General features: G+C 36.1%; 1 protein-coding gene and 1 non-coding gene across 2 annotated transcripts; one reads left to right on the forward strand and one right to left on the reverse strand.

Annotated features, from left to right (window-relative positions):
- Positions 1–172: 172 nt before the first annotated feature.
- On the reverse strand, positions 173–3,960 carry LOC114389731 (serine acetyltransferase 2-like). Its single transcript, XM_028350479.1, has 9 exons — positions 3,453–3,960; positions 2,532–2,729; positions 2,355–2,414; positions 1,854–1,949; positions 1,734–1,758; positions 1,162–1,256; positions 581–747; positions 417–490; positions 173–261 (listed from the first exon to the last, which is right to left on the reverse strand). Exons 1-9 carry the CDS (start codon positions 3,693–3,695, stop codon positions 188–190), a joined length of 1,032 nt encoding a protein of 343 aa, XP_028206280.1. The 5' UTR covers positions 3,696–3,960; the 3' UTR covers positions 173–187.
- A 17,439-nt stretch (positions 3,961–21,399) lies between these two features.
- Positions 21,400–21,506, forward strand: LOC114391345. Its single transcript, XR_003662136.1, has one exon. It is a non-coding gene; the product is annotated as a small nucleolar RNA R71 (small nucleolar RNA).
- The last annotated feature ends 1,652 nt before the right edge of the window (positions 21,507–23,158 follow it).

Below are 23,158 nucleotides of genomic sequence, written 5' to 3' on the forward strand. Positions count from 1 at the left end.
AGAAATCCCCTGTTGAGAGACTCCAATGCTAAGAATAATACTTTCCATGACTGAGATTGTGCTCCAAAATTCTCAATGTACCAAGCTCTTGTTGAAGCTTGAAATTTTCAGTGAAAAATCTAAGGTACTTCAACCCGGGATTTCTATTTGCAATTCTCTTCACTTGCCTCTATTTTTTTTCAGCACCTCAATTTATGTAGTAATTTTCTGTGGTTTCATCTTTGCTATAGAAAAACTCCTCCGATAGATGCTTATTTTCATCTGTCCATTCATTTCAAAGTGTTATATACATTCAAATTCAATATCAAATAGTATCTTTGGAGAAGTTCGTCAAAAATCTAAATTTTAACCCACTTAATAACAATACAAGAAAGGAATTATCAATATCAATGGCAAGGCATGCTCTTATTGCTTACCTTGCTGCATGGTTAAGGATGGATAATGCTCATGTACTCTTCCAATAACCTTTGCTGGTACACCAGCCACAATGCTTTAACAGAAGAAACAATTCCTTTATTACAAAACATATCTTGGTAGAAGCTGCAAAGCAAAACATTGTTAAAAGTTCATCTACATTTACCTGTGAGGAGGAACCTCTTGTAACACAAGGGAGCCAGCAGCTATCATCACACATTCACCAATTGTTATATTCCCAAGTATAGTTGCATGTGCTCCAATTAGAACACCTTCAGAAATTTTGGGATGCCGATCACCTGTTTCCTTACCCGTGCCGCCAAAAGTTACACCCTGTCGAATCAAATATATCATTGAATTTGAATTTGTGCAATAAATATGAGAAAATATGGTATGAGACACTATTGCTATGTTTGTTTTGACGTTTGAAGCCTTCAAACGTCCGTCCGTTGAACCCAATCCAACTAGAGACATACTTCACTGTTGGGATTTGAAAGTCGTACTATCTGTATCCCAAACACACACTGTGTCCATAAACTTGGCTAATCTTTATGTGACACATAAATATGAGAAAATATAGTATGACTTATGAGAGACAGCGTCCATAAAGTTGCTCCAAGTATAATTCTATCCATGCATGCTTCACAACAGAGGACAGCAAAAATTGAATTTGTAATTGAACTGAACATCACAAAAGAACTAGCCAAAAATGATAATAGAAGACATGAATGAGAAAACATCACTCACTTGCATCAATGAAACTCTGTTTCCAACAACAACTGTTTCACCAATAACAACACCTGTCCCATGATCTACTAAAATTCCATCCCCAATTTTTGCAGCTATAAAACAAACATGAAAGTGTAAAGTTTGACGATACAAGTAACCATAATGCTTTTAATATCTTGAATAAGAGAGATAGCTAGCTTTAAAAAAGAAATTAACTGTCCTGGTGCAGCGGTAAAGTTGTGCCTTAGTGACTTGTTGGTCATGGGTTCGAATCCGGAAACAGCCTCTTTGCATATGCAAGGGTAAGGCTGCGTACAATATCCCTCCCCCATACCTTCGCATAGCGAAGAGCCTCTGGGCAATGGGGTACGAAGTTTTTTTACATTTTTTACATGCTTCCAAATATTAAAAGATATAAGCCCCGTATACAGAAAAATTAGTTGGCAGTCAGATTGACTCTTTCTGCCAAGATATATTGCAATTGCTTTCCTAGCAGTTCCCAAGAACATTTTCCCTTTAGATGTTAAAATTGTCAAATGATTTATACTAAAGTATTTCTATATTTGCATGCAAAGATTAACCTAACATACCTGGATGTATATCAACTCCAAAAACCTGCAGTAGAGAAAATAAAGGGTTGGATCATCAGCAACAAAAATAATACCCTTACGAAATATTTCTCCATTTTTTTTACCAAGTGCAAACACTACCTCACTAACTCGACTTTGCAAAGCTGAGGCCAAAACTTTGCGTCCCTGGCCCCACAAAGCATGAGCTACTCGATATACTTGCAAAGACTGGTAGCCCTGTCAGAGAATAAATCCAAAGAACAAAAACGAAAAGTTGTGGAAGGGGCACAAAATATAGAAAAAAAATGTTCTGAATGTTCCATAAAGCATGAAGCACCATGCTATTCAATCAAAGGCTTCACCATAATGAACATGTCAATTCCATTATTAGATGATGCAGAAACATTAACTAACAGCACCCCCATCCTAGCATAGTACTAAACTAATTGTGATGTTAAAAGGTTACACTCCTTTGTATATAGCATCATCATAATGTTTACATTTCTAACCTTCATTTTATAGAGGAAAGAGATGTCAATCGAATCCCTTTACTTAATATTCATATTATAGGATTTAAAAAAACATACTAAAGCAAGTCATGTGCATAATACTTGAAACTTGATGAACTACAAAAAGATTTACCTTCATATATAAAAGTGCTGAGCAATATGACAAACAAGCAGGATCCCGATCTTTAAATGCCTGGTCAGAAAATAGTACCAAAATGAATCAAATTAGATTATTAGATAATCCAAATTCCAAACTTACAAAAAGGATGAAGATTATGTCCTATTCCTATACTTAAAGGGCATACGTTACCTGAATATCCAAGCGAATGGATTGCTGGATACCTTTATCATGCTTCATCACATTAGAAAATATATCCATCAGCTGAGTTGCCAAAAGAGTAGGGTTTTGGAGTCGGTTGGCAAGAGCAAAAGCCAATGCTTGCTCCAAGCAATCATGAGACAGAATAGTGGCATAGAAGAAGCTACTCAAAATTGGCTCCTTTTCTGCCTGCACACAAATAATGGTATATCATGATGCATATGAAACATGTAAATGTTCTCCAACACTCATCAAATATGCAAAATGAATCATCTAACTGCATATTTCATCATATAACTATATACAGTTTACACTCAGAGGAAACAAGAACAGAACAGAACAATCCATGAACTTCTCAATTATCCAATTTTCAGAATCCAATATGCAAGCAACAACAAAAGCCATATCCTACAAGGTGAGGTTGGTTACATAAATCACACAATGCCATTTGGTTTGACTAAAATTAAATCTTTAGAGATATTATTCACTACGAGATCCATCTTAACAACTTCCTCCACTGTCCTTCTTGATCTCCCTCTCCCCCTTGGGTAAAAATCATGCAATCTACCCTATTCATTGGTGTTTTCAGTAGTCTTCTTTGTATGTGTCCAAACTCCAAACTACCTTTACCGGTTTTTTGTCATCTTTTCAATTGGTGTCACACTAATATTTTCTCATATAGAATCATTTTGTATCCTATCCAGCAATCCTTTATTGTATGACCACACATTTATCTTTTCATTCTCATTTCTGCTATTCCGACATTTTTTCTCTTGCTGTCCCTTTAGCCCAAGATTCACTAGCATGGGCAGCATCCAATATGCAAGACTCGGAAAGTGCAACCAAAGAAAAAGGTGGGGGAACATAATGCATAAAAAAAAGAAAGAAAGAAAGAAAAACTTTTATGGGTACCTCTAACTTGGCTTCTTCTCTGACAGCATCCCAAATAGGATCAAGACAATCAGAAGTGTGAAGTGAAGAATCCAAGACTGCAGGGTTGGAAGTTCCCATGGCATAAACGGGGAAAACATTCTCCAAACGATGAGGCCAAGAAGAAAAAGAACCAAGACTTTTTCTGGGTTGGCCTTCCTCAGCTTCATGTTCAGGCCTCATTTCTGGAAGATAAACCAAGGTCTTGTGGCTCAGATGAGCCATATTTATAGAAGAGAAAAGGAGATAAGAGAAAAATCAAAGTGTTGCGGTTTTAGTTGGATACTAATGGCTAAGTGTGCTATCTATGCAGCCGTTATTATTATAGTTGTATAATAGTGGTGGAGTTGTGTTTGCTGCCAGAAACAAAGTGCAACAATTATTTATAATGAACAATGGAAAAGGGTGGGAATGAAGGAAGGTACATGCAACCAAAAGGGTCATTTTCAGTGGACCTGGATACGCCACAGCTTGTCCTTTTTAATTTTAACCCCTTTTTGATTCCGACTCATGAATTGAATTCAAGAGCTAGGATGTGCAGTTGGTTTATCTATGGTTCATGCATGACTTTCGGGTTATATGTTTTTATTTATTTATCCACGTATCATCATTGGAATCGAATTCTATGAAGTCAAAAACATTGGTAAGAATACAGCACAGCACAAATGGGATTTGAATTTAAAATCATTTTACAATGCATACAATTTATCAAATTCGAATAGGAATCATTTACTATTATTATTCAACTGTATACAATCACACTAAATATAATCAGACTTTATGAATAAATAATTCCATAAATTGACCTTTATATTTCTTTAAAATTATCTTTTTCCTCTAATTTATTATTTAGGTTCAATTTGATTCTTTAATTTTTTTTTCAATTTAATGTCCTAAAGTTATAAAATCAATTCAATTTGATTTTATCTTCTAAATTTAATTTGACAATATTAAAAAATGTGTATTTTGTGATAAGTTAGAATAACTCAGTAACGATATTAAACAGTTATGAAGTGTTATTTTTTAATATCGTTAATCTAATTTAAATTGTCGGATCAAATTAAATTGATTTAAAAATTAAAGAATCAAATTAAACTTAAAAAAATTAAAGGACTAAATTATATTTAAAAAATAAATTAGAAGAAAAAAATGAATTTCGCAATTTCTTACTTCAGATTTTTAGAGGGGTTTTGGGGGGTATATATCTTACCCTTATCTTTGACGCTAGGACAATGCGATCGTGTTTGATAAAGAAATTAAAATAACTGTGAAATAAGTTAATTCAAGAATCAAAGAAACCAAAGAGAAAGGAAAGATGATTTAAAGTTGAAGAAAAATATATGAATAAATACGCTTAGGTTCTTGAATTTGTTAAGTGTTGGGAGTGAGATTTTTAAAAGATGATAGAAGAAAAAAAAAACTAAGTTAATCTATAAAAACAACCAATAATTGATAAGGAGTGAATAATATAATTACTCTTCTTCTAACGGTGGTCGACGTAGAGCCACTGTCCACTGTTTTTACCATTCTGCAACGCTTCTTTGATGGGATATACTTGCTGCAAGTTATGTATTTTTTATGCCCTTATTTCTTTTGGTTGTATAATTGTACGTGGACCCGGGCGCAGCCAGAGACATTTACTCCAAAACGAACGTTACAGTTATAGTAAAGAATAATCACACGTCATACGCAACATACCCATCAACAGCAAATAATTAAAAATAGAATTAAATATATATTTCTTAACTTATGATATATATATAACAATGCTTATAAAATTAACAAAAAAGTCAAATGTCTTAGTAGTTTACAACCTTAATTTTGAATAAGAGATAATAAATTCAATGATAATATTTAACTTTTAAATGGTCAACTGATAAAAGAATTAAAATTAATTTTTCTAGAAAAGAAAGAAATTAAATATTTTGATATAAAAATAAGAGAATCAAAATTATAAATTTAAAATTATAAAAGAAAAAAAATATAATCTAGACGGATAAATATATGTACCCAAGAAAAAGTAATAAGAAGTATATCATATGTGATACTTTGATGTGAGCTTTTGAGATAACCGAATATATGCATAAATTTTTTTATTGATAAAAGTAATGTTTCGGTGATCTTTATGATTTTTAAGAGATTAATTTGAAGTTATCAATCAAAGAAATTTTTTTATACATACAAAAAGTCAATTTTGAAAATAAAGTGGTCTTTTAATATAATTTATTTACATTAAAATGTCCCCCTATATAATTTGATGTCAAAATTTGGTATTAAAAATAATTTTAATTTAGATATTATTAAAGGACCGGTCCGGTCACTGCAAAATAAAATGATGATTTATTCATTTTTAAGAGATTAAAATAAATTTTAGTTTTTCAGTATAGCACGCAATGGATACTGAGATTTTATGGATTCGGGATAAAATTAATAGTGGATATAGTCCTCTTATATTTTTATTTTGAATGTCAAAGTCCTCTTATATTTACATATTAAAAAAGTAAATATATGGTCCATAAAAGATAGACAATTAACTTCAGATGCAAATTGATCTTGTGCAGTTTGTTCAGATGCAGACTCAACTTCAACTACAAGATCAGACACAGCAACAGCAGATAGAAGCAGTGACTGATGCAGATAAACAAGAAAAACAAAGGAAGTTGGCAACAGTTGGAAGCACTCCTTTGTCTGATCGATGTTGCTCGATTTGTATCACTCCCTCAAGTCTTTTCACGAGTACTTACATATCTTGTGCAAAGGCCAATTAATGATTTTAGACGGGATAATATTGAGACATCATCTCAACTTGGCCCTCCTAGTGGTTTTTTAACCCCCAAGAAATTCATAGGTGAATATTAGATTCTATCATGGGTTAAAAAGGAAGCAAGTTGAAGAATGGCAAAGGTGCAATAATCGATGAAAAGTCATGCATCCCTTGACAGAAAACTCTCAAGAATGTGTGCAGTCATATATATTGACTTAGTCAAACTATATATGGAAGATGAGAGTTCCTAGGATTAGGGGTGGAAAAAAAATTGAATTGAACTTTACTGATGTTGAACTATAATGAACTGCTAAAAAAAACGAACTCTTTTATTAAGAACTTACTATTATTCACTTTAGTTTTTAAAAATTGAATCACTTCGAAAAGAAGTGTTAATTGAACTCAACCTTTAAATGAACCATTTTTAAAAAATCACGGCAATACATTGCAGTGTGACTGTAGCTCACCCTTCGACACTGCTTCCGTGTTTTGTTTCAACTTTCACGATCCTGTTTCTAATAAAATTATAATTAAAAACTTTTTTCTAATAAAGTCATTTTTCTTGTTAGTGTTAGTTAGTTGGAAGTTAAGTTAGTTTTATTATTAGTTAGAAGTTAGTTATGTTGGTTAAAACTAATAGTTAGTTGGAAGTTAGTTGTTATATATGTGTATATATAATTATTTATACAAATCAAGATCTAATTTTGAGAATTAATCTTTCAATACACAGAATTCTATTTATTGTTTTCCTTTTTCCTTTTAAGCTTTTCCTTGGTTAGTTCAGTTTACTTGATTAGTTCTGACTTTGCAAAATCACATTATATATTGTAATATCACTTGGGTATTTCAGTTAATATTTAACATAATAATATGAAAAAATGGAAATCAAGTATCATTCACTAATTGTCAACACATCAATACAATAGTGAAATGAAATACCCAAGTTCTATGGTGAAACGTAATCAACTTAATTCAGCTAACAGCTTTGGGGAAGTTAAAAATAGTCTGGAATACTAGAATAGAGAAATTGAGGGAGAGAGAGATTTTGGATCACCACATTTTATTCCAATAATTGGCAATTAGCTCCCTTTTTATACAGTATCATAGGAATATTTTATGTCAGGCCTTCTCTCTCTTGCTCCTTCTCACATTCGTGCTGTTAGGATCGTGTGCCCCTGTCTTTGATCAATTTACTCAACAATAGAATCTGTTACGAAGTTATTTTGGTCCATTTGAATATTCTCATTCATAACATATATTTATTATATATCTATTTGAATAAAAGTTATAAAGTTTAAAATAAATTGTTTTTGTTCATTGAAAAGTAATTAATAACTGATTTGAAAATTGCCAACTTTTATGATAAATGTTTAATTATTTAATAGTGTAAAAATCTTTACAATAAAAATACATAAAAAATTGAACGCGCGTTTTTATAATGAGTTCTTATAACATTTTTATAACTTATTTATTAATTATAATACTTATCTAATTCTATTTTTTTTCTAACACAAATCAAGGCAAAAATGAGAAGCAAAATTAAAATAATATGTATTGTTTTTGTAATTAAAAGTCAAAATAAAAAATCTATTTTCTCAAAACAAATGAACCTTAAAAATAGTTTAGTGCAATTCAAACAATTTAGAGTAGTTTATAATAGTTTAGAGTAGTTCGAAACAATTCAAAACAATTCGATCAGAATAGTTCAAAACAATTCAATCAGAACAGTTCAAAACAATTTAGAGAGGAGTTCAATTTGAACCGGTTCAGTTCAACATGAACCACATTTAAAATAGTTTGGTTCAATTTACTTGAAATGTTTAATAGTTTAGTTCAGTCTAGGCGAACTACAAATGCAGTTTGAATAATTCGTCATAGTTCTGTTTGAATCGGACAACCCTACCTAGGATTGATGCCTTCTCTCATGTCTTATGTGATGTTCTTTCAAAGGAAGAAATGCACACTCTATCATGCAAGCCTAACATACATTTTTTTGGTCCAAGGTTGATTGTAGCTCTTAATCATCATTCCCTCATCTTTGAGCATACCCCTTATGGTAGGAGCAACTATTCTGCACGTGCTTAAGTCTGTAGAAGAACTATAATACCTTCTAATTACATGCGTTTCATCTCACCTCTCAACAAGCAAGAACTCATGGCTCTTATTGTTGATTACATTCCATTGGGATAGATTAGACCCTCGACATACATTCTACATAGAAGAGCTAAACATAGACAGTCTAAGAAATAGTCCAATGTTTTAGTTCTAGCAATAGATGGATTTTAGCTATGCCTGAAAATAAAGTTAGCCTCTTACAGGGTAGAATGTATGTTTGCCTCATTTGCTTGGTAGTCAATTCTTTTATCTTGTTACTCCTAAGGGAATGAGAAAGTTGAATAAGAATATGAAGACCTTACCCTTATGAGATTGAAGAGATCATGTACAAAAAGATAAATCCTCTTATGATTATGCTAGAGTTAGACTCTTTAACAAGTTTGCTCCTCATTGCTCTAGTCTTCCATCTAACGAGAAGCCTTCACCAAATGTTGTTCATCATGTGATAGGTAGAACTTATATGTGCATTGAGAAAAACTCACAAAATGAACCTTCACCTATAAATATTGGGGTTCCCTAGATGACTCATTTTTATTATCCCTCTCTACTAAGCATTGCTCTTTCATCGTATGTTTGTCATACTTGGTCGTTATTTTTACAAGACATGAGGCTACTATTATTAAATATCCATACAATATTCTTAAACAGTTTGAGTATCAATCCTACTAAGTCATAAGACAAACTAGGACCCTCAAATATTTTGAATTAATGCAAATATTACAAAGTTTGAAAGACGTGTCTTATATGCCATAAGATGGATGCATTGTACCTACATTTGATAGATCAAATAGAAGCACACAAATGCTAAGCTTTGGTAAGATTTTAAGATTTCATTTAGTACTCTGTGAAGCCATAGGTTCGCCCTTGGTGAGCCTCGATGAATCTCCAAGGCTCCTCAAACCCAAGGTTCGCCCTTGGTGAGCCTCGATGACTCTCTAAGGCTCGTCAAACCCAAGGTCCGCCCTTGATGAGCCTCAATGAATCTCCAAGGCTCCTCAAACCCAAGGTCTGCCCTTGGTGAGCTTTGACAATTCTCTAAGGCTCATCAAACCCAAGGTCTACCCATGGTGCGCCTCGATGACTATCCAAAGCTTGTCAAACCCAAGGTGCTCCTTTGGTGAGCCTCAACGAATAATCTCCAAGGCTCTTCAAACCCAAGGTTTGCCTTTGGTGAGCTTTGACAACCCTCTAAGGCTTGTCAATCCCAAGGTCTACCCTTGGTGAGCCTCGTTGACTATCCAAGGCTCGTCAAACCCAAGGTGCTCCCTTGGTGAGCCTCGACGAATCTCAAAGGCTCGTCAAACCCAAGGTTTACTCTTGGTGAGTCTCGATGAATCTCCAAGGCTCCTCAAACCCAAAGTCCTCCCTTGGTGAGCCTTAACTCGACATACCCAAGGTCGGCCCTTGGTAAGCTTTTCGCCCTCGAAAAAAAACTCAAGTAATTCCCTACGGCCATGGGTAAGAAGCTCTGCAAAGAGAAAATGGAGAATTACCAAGTTGATTGGTAAGACCTTCAACCAAGTTAAAATCAAAGTAAGTCCTCACGAACTTAGGTGAGAAGCTCCGCAAAGCAAAAGGGAACATCACCAAGTTAATTGCCCAGACCTTCAACTAGGTTGAAATCAAACACGAGATTATCAGACGTTATCTCATTCTCTATTTCATACAAACCCGTCAAGAAAGCTAAAGTCGCGCCTAACACCTTCGTCACTCTACAACAAGCATCAAAGGCTAAAAATGGTAATAGTACAAGGTTACAACATGCATGTAAATTTGTGACATAGCAAGTTATGACAACAATAAAAAAGGAAATGCATTAAAGAGGAAGAAACATATTGTCAAAATTACAAATCCAGTACGACCACAAAACCAAAAAAATAAAGAAAAAACAAAGAAAGCATGGCCTAAACATTGGCCCCATCATCTTCTTCTTCATCAGCATCTTGCTCCCTTGCAGCAATGTCTTCCTCGTCATGCAGTTCATCATCCTTCACTTCCTTAAACAGGTCAAAAAGACATAAGTCAAGACCATTAATGAAGAACTCAACCTACCTGATGGCCTTGTAGAATCCATTCTCATGTTGTTCCATGGCCTCCTTCTTAAACGCCAACAACTCCTTCTCAAGCTCTTTGTTCACTTCCTTTTCCTTCGCCGCCTCAAGCTCAAACTCCTTCATCTTGGACTCTGACTTTTTTAGTTGGGCTAATAGGTCAATAATCACTTTAGCAGACTCGGCCACTATCGCAATAAGCTTTTTTTTCTCTTCAGCAATGCACTCCACACTACTTGCCAAACCATTCATCTCTTTCAAAAAGTTTTTACATCGTCCAAACACCTTGTCATTATCCAGCCTTGTGTGCAACATCTTAGCAAGAACATCGCCGACCCCGGACAATAGCTAGTGGTTAAATCAGATAGCCTCAACAAGGGCGATAGTAGCGTTGGCCACCTCGAGACTCTCCATTTGGCGACCTCAGTCTCTAAAGACCCAACTTTGTTTAGAGCTTCTTGGTGCCTTTGTCTATTCTCCTCCAAAATCGCCAAACTCCTCTGAAAGAAAACCTTCGCAACATCAATTGAATTTTGTACCCCAACTGTCGATTAAGGTTTTGGTCAAAAGGGGACACAAAGTCAATAGAAGTCTTTTGCTCCGGTCTATAGCCCATGCTCCACATTGAATTCATGTCACAAGAAGTATAAACATGGTCTAGTGAGACACTTGGGTGAGAAGATGAGGCAGGCGCCGCTAACGGCAAGACAGACAGACTTGAAATTGGCAAGGCTAAAGAAGAAGATCCACTGAAACACTCATAGTTGCCACACCAACACTAAGTAGTGGCATGTTGCGGATTGTTGTCGGCAAGTGTACCGATTCGCACAAGTAGTATAAAATGGTAAGACCGAGTATCGTATCCTCAAGGAATTTGTTTCACTCATACCATGTACATTCAGTATGCAAACATTTGTATGGATTAAAAGCAAGGTAAATATTGAGTTATGTACTAGAAAACATTTTTAAACATAAACAAAATATTTAAAGCTATATAAGGTGAAAACTATCAAGTAAAGAGCATTGGGTCTTTCTACTGAATTTCTCTTGATGTTTAATATGTATTTTTCTCTATTTAACATTATCCTAGTGTTCTTATGCTGAGAAACTACTCAAACCAAGATTTTTCTAGTGAATGAGCATAGCTCTCTTTAAACTTAGTCTAAAAGAGTTGTATTAAGCCTACAACATAATATGGACTAGATCACCGCACTCCATTCTTAGACATACAGATTTTTAGCTTGCTCTACCAAGTTCTAAGGTTTTAAAGCATTTCCCAATACTAAAAATCCTAACTACATATATAAATGGGTGATCAAGCCACAAACATATAAAATAAGCATAGATAGAAGAAATAAACATAGAAAAATAACATTAAATAGATTGTAAGCGTGTTACATCAAGATTGTTCAACAAAGCTCCCCAACAAAGAGGCTTAGCCTTTCATTACAAGCAAAAACTCAAAATACAAGAAAGGAATTGCTTTTGGTGAAAGTAAAAACTCTAAACCCTAAATTTCTCTCTTTTTTGGCCTAAGCTCTCTCTGCTGCTCTCCTTGTGTCTCTTTTGCTTCCAAATGCAAACTCTCCCTTTTATTTCCACCAACTTCAGTGTTTTAAAGGTTCTTGGACCTTTCAGCTTCCAAAGGCTCACTAAGCGAGAGTAAGTGAATTTTGGCTTAACGAGACTGGGTGTGCTGAGTGCGAGAAGAGACAATATCCTCGGTGGGTGGGTTGGCTGCCCGCTGGACAAGCACATCTCTGACTCTTTCTCTTCTTGGGTTTCCCATCCACTAAGCGAGTTGGATGCCTCGCTAAGCGGATGACACTTGCTAAGTGGATCTGCCTCGTTGAGCAAGTCATCAGCTACTTGAATCTTCTCTTCTTTGGCCTGAAACTGAGTTGGATTCAACATTAATTCACAAAATTGGAGTATCTACTCTATAAAATCACACTACACAGAAAAATATGTACAACTTCTACAAATAGAACCATAAATTAGAGGTAAAGCACTAATTCCTTGCAAATATTCAACATTAAGCTAACTCATGAATAGCAACTAACATGGCACGACAATGGAAGGAGGAGTAGTAGCAGGAGCAGTTGAGGGGGCCGACATAGCAGGCGCAAAGGAAGGAGAAGCTAGAACTGCTTGAGTAGGCGCAGATAGAGGCATTGAAAAGCCAAAAACAACTGTGGTGGCAACAATTGCTTGAATAGTCAAAAAGGCCAAAAGTGGACTGATCGAGGCCATACCCGAATCAAATAAACATTAAAAATGCAGTATCTAGGAAGTGATCTTAGGTCATCTCCCAACGAGCAATGGTCAATCAAACGTTCATAACAAATAGTAATAAAACAGTAACGAATTGAGGGGGGTTGTTTGTTTTTGTAAATTAAACAGCGAGCAAAAAATATCAGAATTAAAACACGTTGTTTCCCCTTGATTCACAAGCAAGTCTCTTATCCTAGGTTACGAGAAATTATCCTTCATCAGTTCAACCACTTAATCCAACCCTAAATTAAATTACTAAGTGAAATTTAATATAAGGCATTCATTATGTGATTAAGCAACACATACACCAATTAATCATAAACGATCATTAAGCATGAACGTAAATTAAGTGCAGAGACAATTAATCAAGCACTAAGCATGCATGGATTAATAGCAACAAATACATAATAATTGGTGAAGAGGAGAAACTGATCAGAATTTAATAGTAATAATAGAACCTCAAGGAGAGTTGTGCTTGATCCTCAAGAGAAAACAACGTTGGAGACTAAGTGATCGAGGTCGTACCCGAATCAAATAAACATGAAAATGCAGTAACTAGGAAGTGATCCTAGGTCGTTTCCCAACGAGCAGTGACACACCAATTGTTCATAATATACTTGCAATAACAGTAACGATTAGGGGGGGTTTGTTTGTTTTGTGATTAAAGAGCAGAACAAGTAAACTGGAATACGAAATTACTAATATTAAAAACGGGTTGTTTCCTTTGATTTAGAAGCCATTCTCTTATCCTGGGTTATGGAGAATTCGCCCCTAACAGTCAACCACTTAATTCAACCCTATTTCAATTTACTAAGCGAAAATCAACTTAGGGTTGTCAATACGTGATTAGGCACCACATACACCAGTTAGCCCTTCGTCCATTAAGCATGAACGCAAGTTAGGCTCAGAGGAAATTAATCGAACACGAAGCGTGCACTGATTAATATTCACGAATTTGGGATAACTGGTGAAGGGAAAACTGCCAGGGAACCACATTACAAGCGAAACCTCAAAGAGAGTTAGGCTTCGTCCTCAAAAGGAAACAACACCAGAAAATCTAGCCTTCCATGGATTCAAACAGAAAACGCAAATGAAACATGAAGCAGAAACGTAAATGAACAGAAACATAAATGAGACAGAAACGTAAATGAAAGTAGAAGAAGAAGCAAGAATGAACTCGTAATTAGAAGCAGGAAACGGAAATTTGCATTAAGAACGAAAACCGTAACAAGGGAACAGAAAAATGTGAAAACCTAAAATCAAAGCTCTGAATAATGAAAATAGCATAACAGAATGCCCTGCACGAATCCCAAGGCAGCTATTTAAAAAGAGTCACTCAAAGTCACTGGGCCCTATTACAATACTCTGGCCCAAAACGAAATAAACACTGAACAACATAAAATAAAATTGCGAAATTTCCTAATTAGAAATTAACTAAGGTAAGCGCTGCTTTATTTGCCCTCTTCAAGTCCACAACCAAAATCCGGATTAAGCCCAATATTTCATTAATTCCTAAAATTATATTAAAAACATCAAATTAGCTAAATGAGCCCAAATAATAAAACTGCCTAATTAATTGACAATTAAGACCAATCAATAATTAAAATGGTGCAAAAAGGGTTTAGAAAATAGAAGAAAATGATGGCACATCACTTAGCCTTCCATTAATCAGTAGAAAATGAAGAAAACTAGAATTATTCTTCCAAAACAAAAAAGAGACTAAAACGAATTGAGAGTAGCACTCTAAAACTAAAACAAAAGAGAGAGAGAGAGAGAGAGAGAGCCCTAAAACTAGAACCTTGGTGCTGTTAAATAAAATCTAGATAAGATAAGGTAAGATCTAGATAAGATAAGATCTAGATGAAATAATATCTAGATGAGATAAAATCTAGATATGATAAGATAAAATCTAGATATAATAAGATAAAATCTAGATGAAATAATATCTAGATGAGATAAAATCTAGATAAGATAAGATTTGGTAGAATAAAATAGTCTACTCTCTTCAAGTCCAAGTCCAATTTTGGATTCAAGCCCAATTGCTTATAATTCTCCTGAAATTAAATTAAAAACACAAAATTAGTCCAATAGGCCTAAATGATAAAATTGCATAATTAATTTGACAATTAAGGTTAATCAATAATTAAAATGGTGACAAAAAGGGTTAAGAAATAGGAGAAAATGATGACACATCAAATCCCCTCACACTTAGCTTTTTGCACTCCTGGGCAAAAAAAAAAAAAAAAACAAAGCAAGGGACAAATCCAGAGACATTAAAGAGAAACAATCAGACACAACAACAATTACATATTTCTCAATGAATCTCATGGAATGAAAAGAATGGGTAACATCCAACACGTAAAGAGTTAAAGAATTAAGGTCATCATGAAAATCATCCAAGCATCTCAAACATGGCAAGATAGTCAATCAGCTCAAGAATGAAAAGTGATAAGGCCTCACAAGATATGCACTATATCTCTCAAGTGTCTAGGCTACTGTTTACTCTCAAAGCACCCATGAAAACAAACACCACATAGACTTGACAAGACTCTAAAATTGACAACCACATCACAAACACATGAACATGAGGATCAAAAGGTCTTTTAAGGTTGTAATGGGGTCAAGGACAAGGTAGATGAAAGAATGGGATAGTAGCTAAAACCCAAAGGAATAGAGGAGCAATGGGGAATAAGTGGGAAGTAAGAAAAAGTAGTAAACCCCAAAACCAAAATTAAAAAGTAAACCCAAAACAAAATCAACCAAGTCCTTAAACCAATCCAAGTCTTCAAACCAAGACCTCATTTATTCAACTTCATTCTTTTTCTATTTTTTTCTCTCTCTTTTTTTTTTAACGTGAACAGTAGCAATTGAAAGTATTTGAAAAATAAAGCAACGATTAGGCAATATATGTATATACATCAAGCATGGCCAAAATACATCATCAAGCATGGCTAACAAAAACATATCATCCAATGAAACATACCCCCCCCCCCCCCTCACACTTATTTCCAAAACAATTCCAAAGCTCCAAAATTCCTTAAGGGTAGGGTGAAATCATGGTTTTTCACTTAAGGCTTGTAATGAGCTTAAAACAAAGAAAGGGGAACATAGGCTCAAAGGGGCTATCAAAGGAATTAAATCAGGGTAGGCTCATTTGGCTAGAGGCTTATAAGAATAAAATGCCTAAATCATCTCCCAACATGCATGTGAAGCAAGAAGTATCAACAAGAGTCAAGGCAAGGCTATTGTGCAAGCAATCAATGGGGCAAAACACACCGAATAAAATAGATGATGATGGCTCAAATTCTCACCAAGGATAAATCTATCACTTTTAATTCGAACCTTCAAAACCAACTTGACATGTAGAGAAAAACAAGGGTTTCAATTCACAAAATTCCAAGAAACTCCTATTCAAAAAAAATTACACATTACCTCTACATAACCCAAAATTCAAAGAGGAACATGCAATGTTGTACACAAACATAAAACCAAAATAACAAAGTTAACCTAGAACCTAAAAAACTTAAACTAGAAAACCTAATAAAATTAAACTAGAATACCCAACAAAATTAAAGAACAATCTTCTCCCCCCTCACACTTAAACAACACATTGTCCTCAATGTAGCACAATCATAAGATCAAGAACAATCAAAGCAATCAATAAAATTTGGACAAGTGCAATAAAAGTAAAGAAGGAGACAGAAGAAAGAAAACTCCCCAAGTCATGGCAGAAAAGAAGTAGGGTGAAGTAAGGAGGTCTCCTCCACCACTACATCCACTAAGGAGGAATGGTTTCAGCCAGTGGCCATTGACCTTGAAGCTTGTATCTATGGATTCACTTTTGATCTCAACTGTACCATAAGGAAAAAAATTAGTCACCACAAAAGGACCAATCCACTTTGACCTCAACTTACCACTCATGAGTCCGAGCCTAGAGTTATACAATAAAACTTTTTGTCCAACCACAAAGTCCTTCTTAGCTATCAAGCTGTCATGGAACTTCTTGGTCTTCTCCTTGTAGAATTTGGAATTCCCATAGGCTTCTAAATGAATCTCATCTAGCTCACTTAGTTGCAACTTCCTTTCCTCACCAGCCTGGTCCATAGAGAAGTTGCAAGTCTTTACAGCCCAATAGGCTTTGTGCTCTATCTCTACAGGAAGATGGCATGCCTTGCCAAAGACAACCCGATAAGGAGACATTCCTATGGGTGCTTTGTAGGCAGCCCTATGCGCCCAAAGAGCATCATCTAGCCTGGTGCTCCAATCCTTTTTGTTCGGCTGCACAATCTTCTCCAAGATCCTTTTTATCTCCCTGTTTGAAATCTCAGCCTGCCCATTAGTTTGGGGGTGGTATGGTGTGGAAATTTTGTGCACGACCCCATACTTTTTGAGCAAGGCATACATGGATTTGTTACAAAAATGGGTGCCTTGATCACTAAAGATGGCTCTAGGGACTCCAAACCTGCAAAACAAATTAGATCTAACAAAATCCAAAACAACCTTAGCATCGTTAGTTCTGGTGAGTTTGACTTCCACCCATTTTGAAACATAATCAACCGCAAGGAGAATATAAACAAAACCAAAAGAGACAGGGAAAGGCCCCATAAAATCTATACCCCAGACATCAAACACCTCATAGAATAACATGGGTTGTCGAGACATTTGCTGTCTCCATGAAGGTGAGTCGCCTGCTCTCTGACAAGGCTCACAAGTGCTACAAATTCTCCACGCATCCTTGAAGATGGTGGGTCAATAGAAACCGCAGTCAAGCACCTTGCGAGCTGTCCTCTATATGTCAAGATGACCACCTGGTGTGGAAGAATGACAAAATTGCAGGACTGAGTCAATCTCATGGTCCGGAATGTATCTCCTAATAACCTGGTCACTGCACAACTTCCACAAATAAGGGTCATCCCAAATATAATGCTTAGCATCGCTCTTAATTTTATCAGTTTGAGCTTTAGATGCTAAGGGAGGAAAAACAGAAGCAACCAGATAATTCACAATATTAGCAAACCAAGGAGTGGGGAAGGAATCAAAAATACTATACAGAATGTACAAATGGTCATCCGGAAAATCATCCTGAATGGGTGAGTCCTCAGACGCACGCTCAATCCTACTCAGATGGTCAGCCACAAGGTTCTGTGCATCACTCCGATCGCGGATCTCTAAATCAAACTCTTGGAGCCAAAGCATCCACCTGATCAATCTAGGCTTTCATTCAGCCTTCTTCAACAGGTACTTCAGAGTTGCATGGTTAGTATAAACAATAACACGAGTACCAAGCAAATATGAACGAAATTTCTCAAGAGCAAAAACTATCGCTAATAGCTCCTTCTCTGTGGTAGTGTAATTTGCTTGAGTAGCATCCAAAGTTCTGGAAGCGTAGTAGATCACTCAAGGCAACTTATTAATCTTTTGAGCAAGGACAACCTCCAGTGCGTAATTGGATGCATCGCACATTAGCTCAAATGGGGCTGTCCAATCAGGTGCCTGAATGATAGGGGTGGTAGTCACCGCACGCTTGAGGCAATCAAAGGCCTGTTTGCACCGGTCATCAAAATCAAACTCCACCTCCTTTTGCAGCAGATTGGATAGTGGAAGGGTCACCTTGCTAAAATCCTTGATAAAGCGTCTATAAAACCCTGCATGACCAAGAAAAGAATGAACCTCTCTCACGTAAGAGGGGTAAGGCAATTGTGAAATAACATTTATTTTTGCAGGGTCTACCTCTATGCCCCTACTGGAAATGATATGCCCTAAAACTATACCTTGTTCTACCATGAAGTGACATTTTTCAAAATTCAGCACAAGGTTAGTTTCAATGCATCTACTAAGAACTCTATCCAGACTATCCAAACATGTATCAAAAGAGGATCCATAAACTGTAAAATCATCCATAAACACCTCTATGCAACTCTCTAAAAAATCACTGAAAATGCTAAGCATACACCACTAGAAGGTACCAAGGGCGTTGCATAAGCCAAAGGGAATCCTCGTATAGGCAAAAGTCCCAAAGGGACAGGTGAATGTGGTTTTTTCTTGATCCTCATAAGCAATATGAATTTGTAGATAAACAGAAAAACCATCAAGAAAATAGTAATGGTACTTACCTACCAAGCGCTCAAGCATTTGATCAATGAAAGGCAAGGGAAAATGATCTTTTCTGGTTACCTGGTTCAGCCTCCTATAATCAATGCAGACTCACCAGTTGTTTTGCACTCTTGTGGGGATAAGCTCATCTTTTTTATTCTTGACCACTGTGAGGCCTGTCTTCTTAGGAACCACTTGGACTGGACTCACCCACTGGCTATCAGAAATGGGGTAGATGATTCCAACTTGTAAGAGCTTGGTCACTTCCTTTTTCACCACATCTAGAATGACGGGGTTGAGTCGCCGTTGTGGCTGCCTCACTGGCTTAGCTCCATCCTCTAAAAGTATCCTATGCATGCATGTAGATGGGCTAATGCCAAGAATGTCTGCTAAAGTCCATCTAATGGCTTTCTTGTGCTTCTTGAGAACTAGCAACAACTTCTTCTCTTGCTTAGCATCAAGGGAGGCATAGATGATCACTCGAAATTTTTCCTTGTCCTCCAAGTAAGCATATTTGAGGGTTGCTAGTAAGGGCTTCAACTTTGGTGTGGGTGGTGGCTGAACAGTGGGAGGAACCATGGTAGGAGAAGAAGAAGGTTCCTTAGCCTGTACCTCATAAAGCAAGTCAGAAGTAGATGTACTTCCTGCAACATGGTTAGTGCATTCTGACTCTAAAAAATCAACATCAAGAGGTACAACACCCAAAAAATCAGAACCAAATTCAAATTCAGATTCATTCTCAGCATAAAAATCAGACACAGGATCAAATTCAAACTCAGATTCAGATTCAATGCATAAGGAATGACAAGTATACAGATGAGATAAAAATGGATGTTTCCTACCATAAAGAACAAAATCAAAATCAAACATATAATTATCAACAATCTGATCAATTATCTCAGCACAAAAAATAGAATGATCCTCAGATGGATATTTCATGGCATCAAGAATGTTAAAATGAACAACAATATCACCAAATTCCATAGACAATGTGCCAGCATAAACATCTATCTTGGTTCGGGCTGTTTTCATAAATGGCCTGCCTAAAATAATTGGAACTGAACCATGGGAAAATCCCTCTTCCATATTAAGAACATAAAAATCAACAGAAAAAATAAGTTCACCAACCCGAACCAGCACATCCTCTATGAAACTTGCGGGGTAAGCAACACTTATATTTGCCAAGTGAATCACTACATTTGTAGATTGCAAAGGTCAAAGAGATAAAGAATTGAAAATGGACAAAGGCATGACACTAACTGATGCTCCTAGATCTAGCATGGCATTCTCAAATTTACTGTTCCCAATAATGCAAGGTATACAGAAAGTACCTGGGTCCTTACATTTCTCAGGAATGTGAGGAACAGATTTACCTATCAATGCTGACACATTTCTATCCATACTAATCCTTTTATTGCCTTTGAGCTTCCTTTTGTGGGTGTATAACTCCTTTAGAAACTTGGCGTATCTTGGAATCTGCTTGATGGCATCTAGCAGAGGTATGTTCACCTCTACTTTCCTGAAGGTCTCCAAGATCTCCTTTTCCGCTTCTTCCTTTTTTTTTGTTTGGAATTGCTCTAGGTGGGAATGGAAAAGGGATAAGAGGCTACTGTAAGTCAAAATTACTGGAAGAAGGTCCACCTGCATGAAAATTTTTGTTAAGAAGCTTTCTCTTTTGTGCAACTATCTCATCCTCTTTTTCAGGTGTAGAATGAAGCTTGACAGGTTCAGGTGCAGGTGCTGCTACTTGTGGAGGCACTTGAATTTGGTTGACAGACCTCAAGGTGATGGCACTCACATTTTTCAGATTTTGCACATTTTGTGAAGGCAATTTGTCAGAATTTTGGAACTGAGCTTTATTCATCTGAGTAGCCATCTGCCCCATCTAATTTGTCAGACTCTGAATGGAGGCTCTTGTCTCTTGCTGAAATTGCATATTATGGATGGTCATTTACCCCACTAACTCTTCTAAGGAAGGTTGAGGAGGGGCCTCAGTTGCTTGTTGTCTTTGTTGTTGCTGCTACTGCTATATTGGAGGAGGAACATATGGCTTGCTTGGACCAGTAACATTTTGAAAAGGAGGGACAGGCTGTTGTTGTTGTGGAGGACTTGTCCATCTCAGATTTGGATGATTCCTCCAACCTGGATTGTATCTATTGCTTGAAAGGTCATAATTATTCTGTTGTTGTTGGTTTTGCTGTTGAGAGGTCTATTATAAATGTTTGCAGCATAAGCTTCAGGTTGCTCATTGACTCCAGATTGTTGCAAAGAAGGACAAAGATCTGTATGGTGATCTATAGAAGAACATAGACCACAAACTCTTGCAATAGGTGTAGATTTCTTATTCATGGCAAGTTGGGTTACTAGGTTGACCAAGGCATCAAGTTTTCCTTCAAGCTTTTTATTTTCAGTAAATGAAGATGAATCCATGGCCACCTCATGGACTCCTCTAAGAACAATAGCATCATTTCTTGCACTGAATTGTTGGGAGTTGGAAGCCATCTTCTCAATCAAATTCCTAGCTTCAGTAGGGGTCATATCACCAAGGGCTCCACCACTGGAAACATCAATCATACTCCTCTTCATGTTGCTAAGTCCCTCATAGAAATATTGAAGAAGGAGTTGCTCAGAAATCTGGTGGTGAGGGCAGCTTGCACACAATTTCTTGAATCTTTCCCAGTACTCATACAAGCTTTCTCCACTAAGTTGCCTGATGCCTGAAATGTCTTTTCTGATGGCAGTGGTCCTAGATGCAGGGAAGAATTTCTCCAAGAACACCCTCTTAAAGTCATCCCAACTGAAAATAGACCTGGGAGTAAGGTAGTATAGCCAATCTTTTGCCATTCCCTCCAAAGAATGAGGAAAAGCCTTTAGAAAGATATGATCTTCTTGGACATCCGGGGGCTTCATGGTGTAACAAACAATATGGAACTCCTTAAGATGCTTATGAGGATCTTCACCTGCAAAACCATGGAACTTGGGCAGCAAATGTATTAGTCCAGTCTTAAGAACATATGGAACACCCTCATCAGGATATTGAATGCACAAGCTTTCATAAGTGAAATCAGGTGCTGCCATATCCTTAAGAGTCCTCTCACGAGGTGGAGGTTGAGCCATGTTCTCAGTATAAAATTAGTGGTGGAATGTTCAAAATCAGAATCACCCTCAACATAATGCTCAGAATGCTCATAATGCACAAAATGACCAGGATGCACACTATGTCTAACTAATCTATGAAAGGTTCTATCTATTTCAGGATCAAAGGGTTGTAAATCACCTGGATTGCCCCTAGTCATGCACTATATGCAGCAATTAATGTGTTTCTCAACAAGCACCTAACAAGGGGGTAAAACTACAGCTATACTCAAACAATATCAAAATAAGCTGAAATTTTGTGAGGAACACCCTAAAATCATGAAAAGATAGCACAAAAAATTTCAAAAAAAATATTCAAAGTCTAACTATGAAAACTACCTAAGCAAAGTTTAGAGAAATAGGACAATAATACTTAAAAAAATAAAAAATAAAAAACTTAGTAAATGGCTGATTTTTGGAGTTTGGGAGTCCCCAACCAGCTTCAGCGGGTTGCCACAATATGGGAAATTTTTTTCTACCCCAAATGCATATATAATAATAGTTACTCTGATACCCAGAGCAAAAGTTATGGCCGTTTAAAGTTTTGCTAAACACAAGTTCTCAAATTTTTTTTAATCTCTTAAATCCAGCCACACCAAGTGTTCCTGGTATTTTTCACACAAAATATGAATCAAAAGAACCTACCACACAAACATTCAGCCAAAAATAACAACCCTAACCATCAAAACAAAAATCGCCATTTAAATTGTAAACAATTGTCGCTAATGTAATGTTGTGTGAACAGTAACACAAAATCAGTCTCTAATTTGGTCATAAGCACTATTCACAGCAAAACATAAAACTAAAACAAGGAAAACGCTGAAAAAAGGGTACTACTAAATTGCAAAACAGGACATCAAATAAAACAGAACAACGCACTAACACAACATACTAATACAACACTAACACGACACAAACACACTAAACAAAAGAAGTAAACGTAAAACAACTAAATATAAAACACGAATCACTAGCTATTATGAACCTTTGGACCATTGCTCCTCGGCAACGACGCCAAATTTGATCGAGGTCGTACCCGAATCAAATAAACATTAAAAATGCAGTATCTAGGAAGTGATCCTAGATTGTCTCCCAATGAGCAATGGTCAACCAAACGTTCATAACATATAGTAATAAAACAGTAACGAATTGGGGGGGGTGTTTGTTTTTGTAAATTAAACAGTGAGCAAAAAATATCAGAATTAAAACACGTTGTTTCCCCTTGATTCACAAGCAAGTCTCTTATCCTAGGTTAC

This window comes from Glycine soja, chromosome 16 (genome assembly GCF_004193775.1).
Source record: "Glycine soja cultivar W05 chromosome 16, ASM419377v2, whole genome shotgun sequence".
NCBI classification, from domain to species: domain Eukaryota; kingdom Viridiplantae; phylum Streptophyta; class Magnoliopsida; order Fabales; family Fabaceae; genus Glycine; species Glycine soja.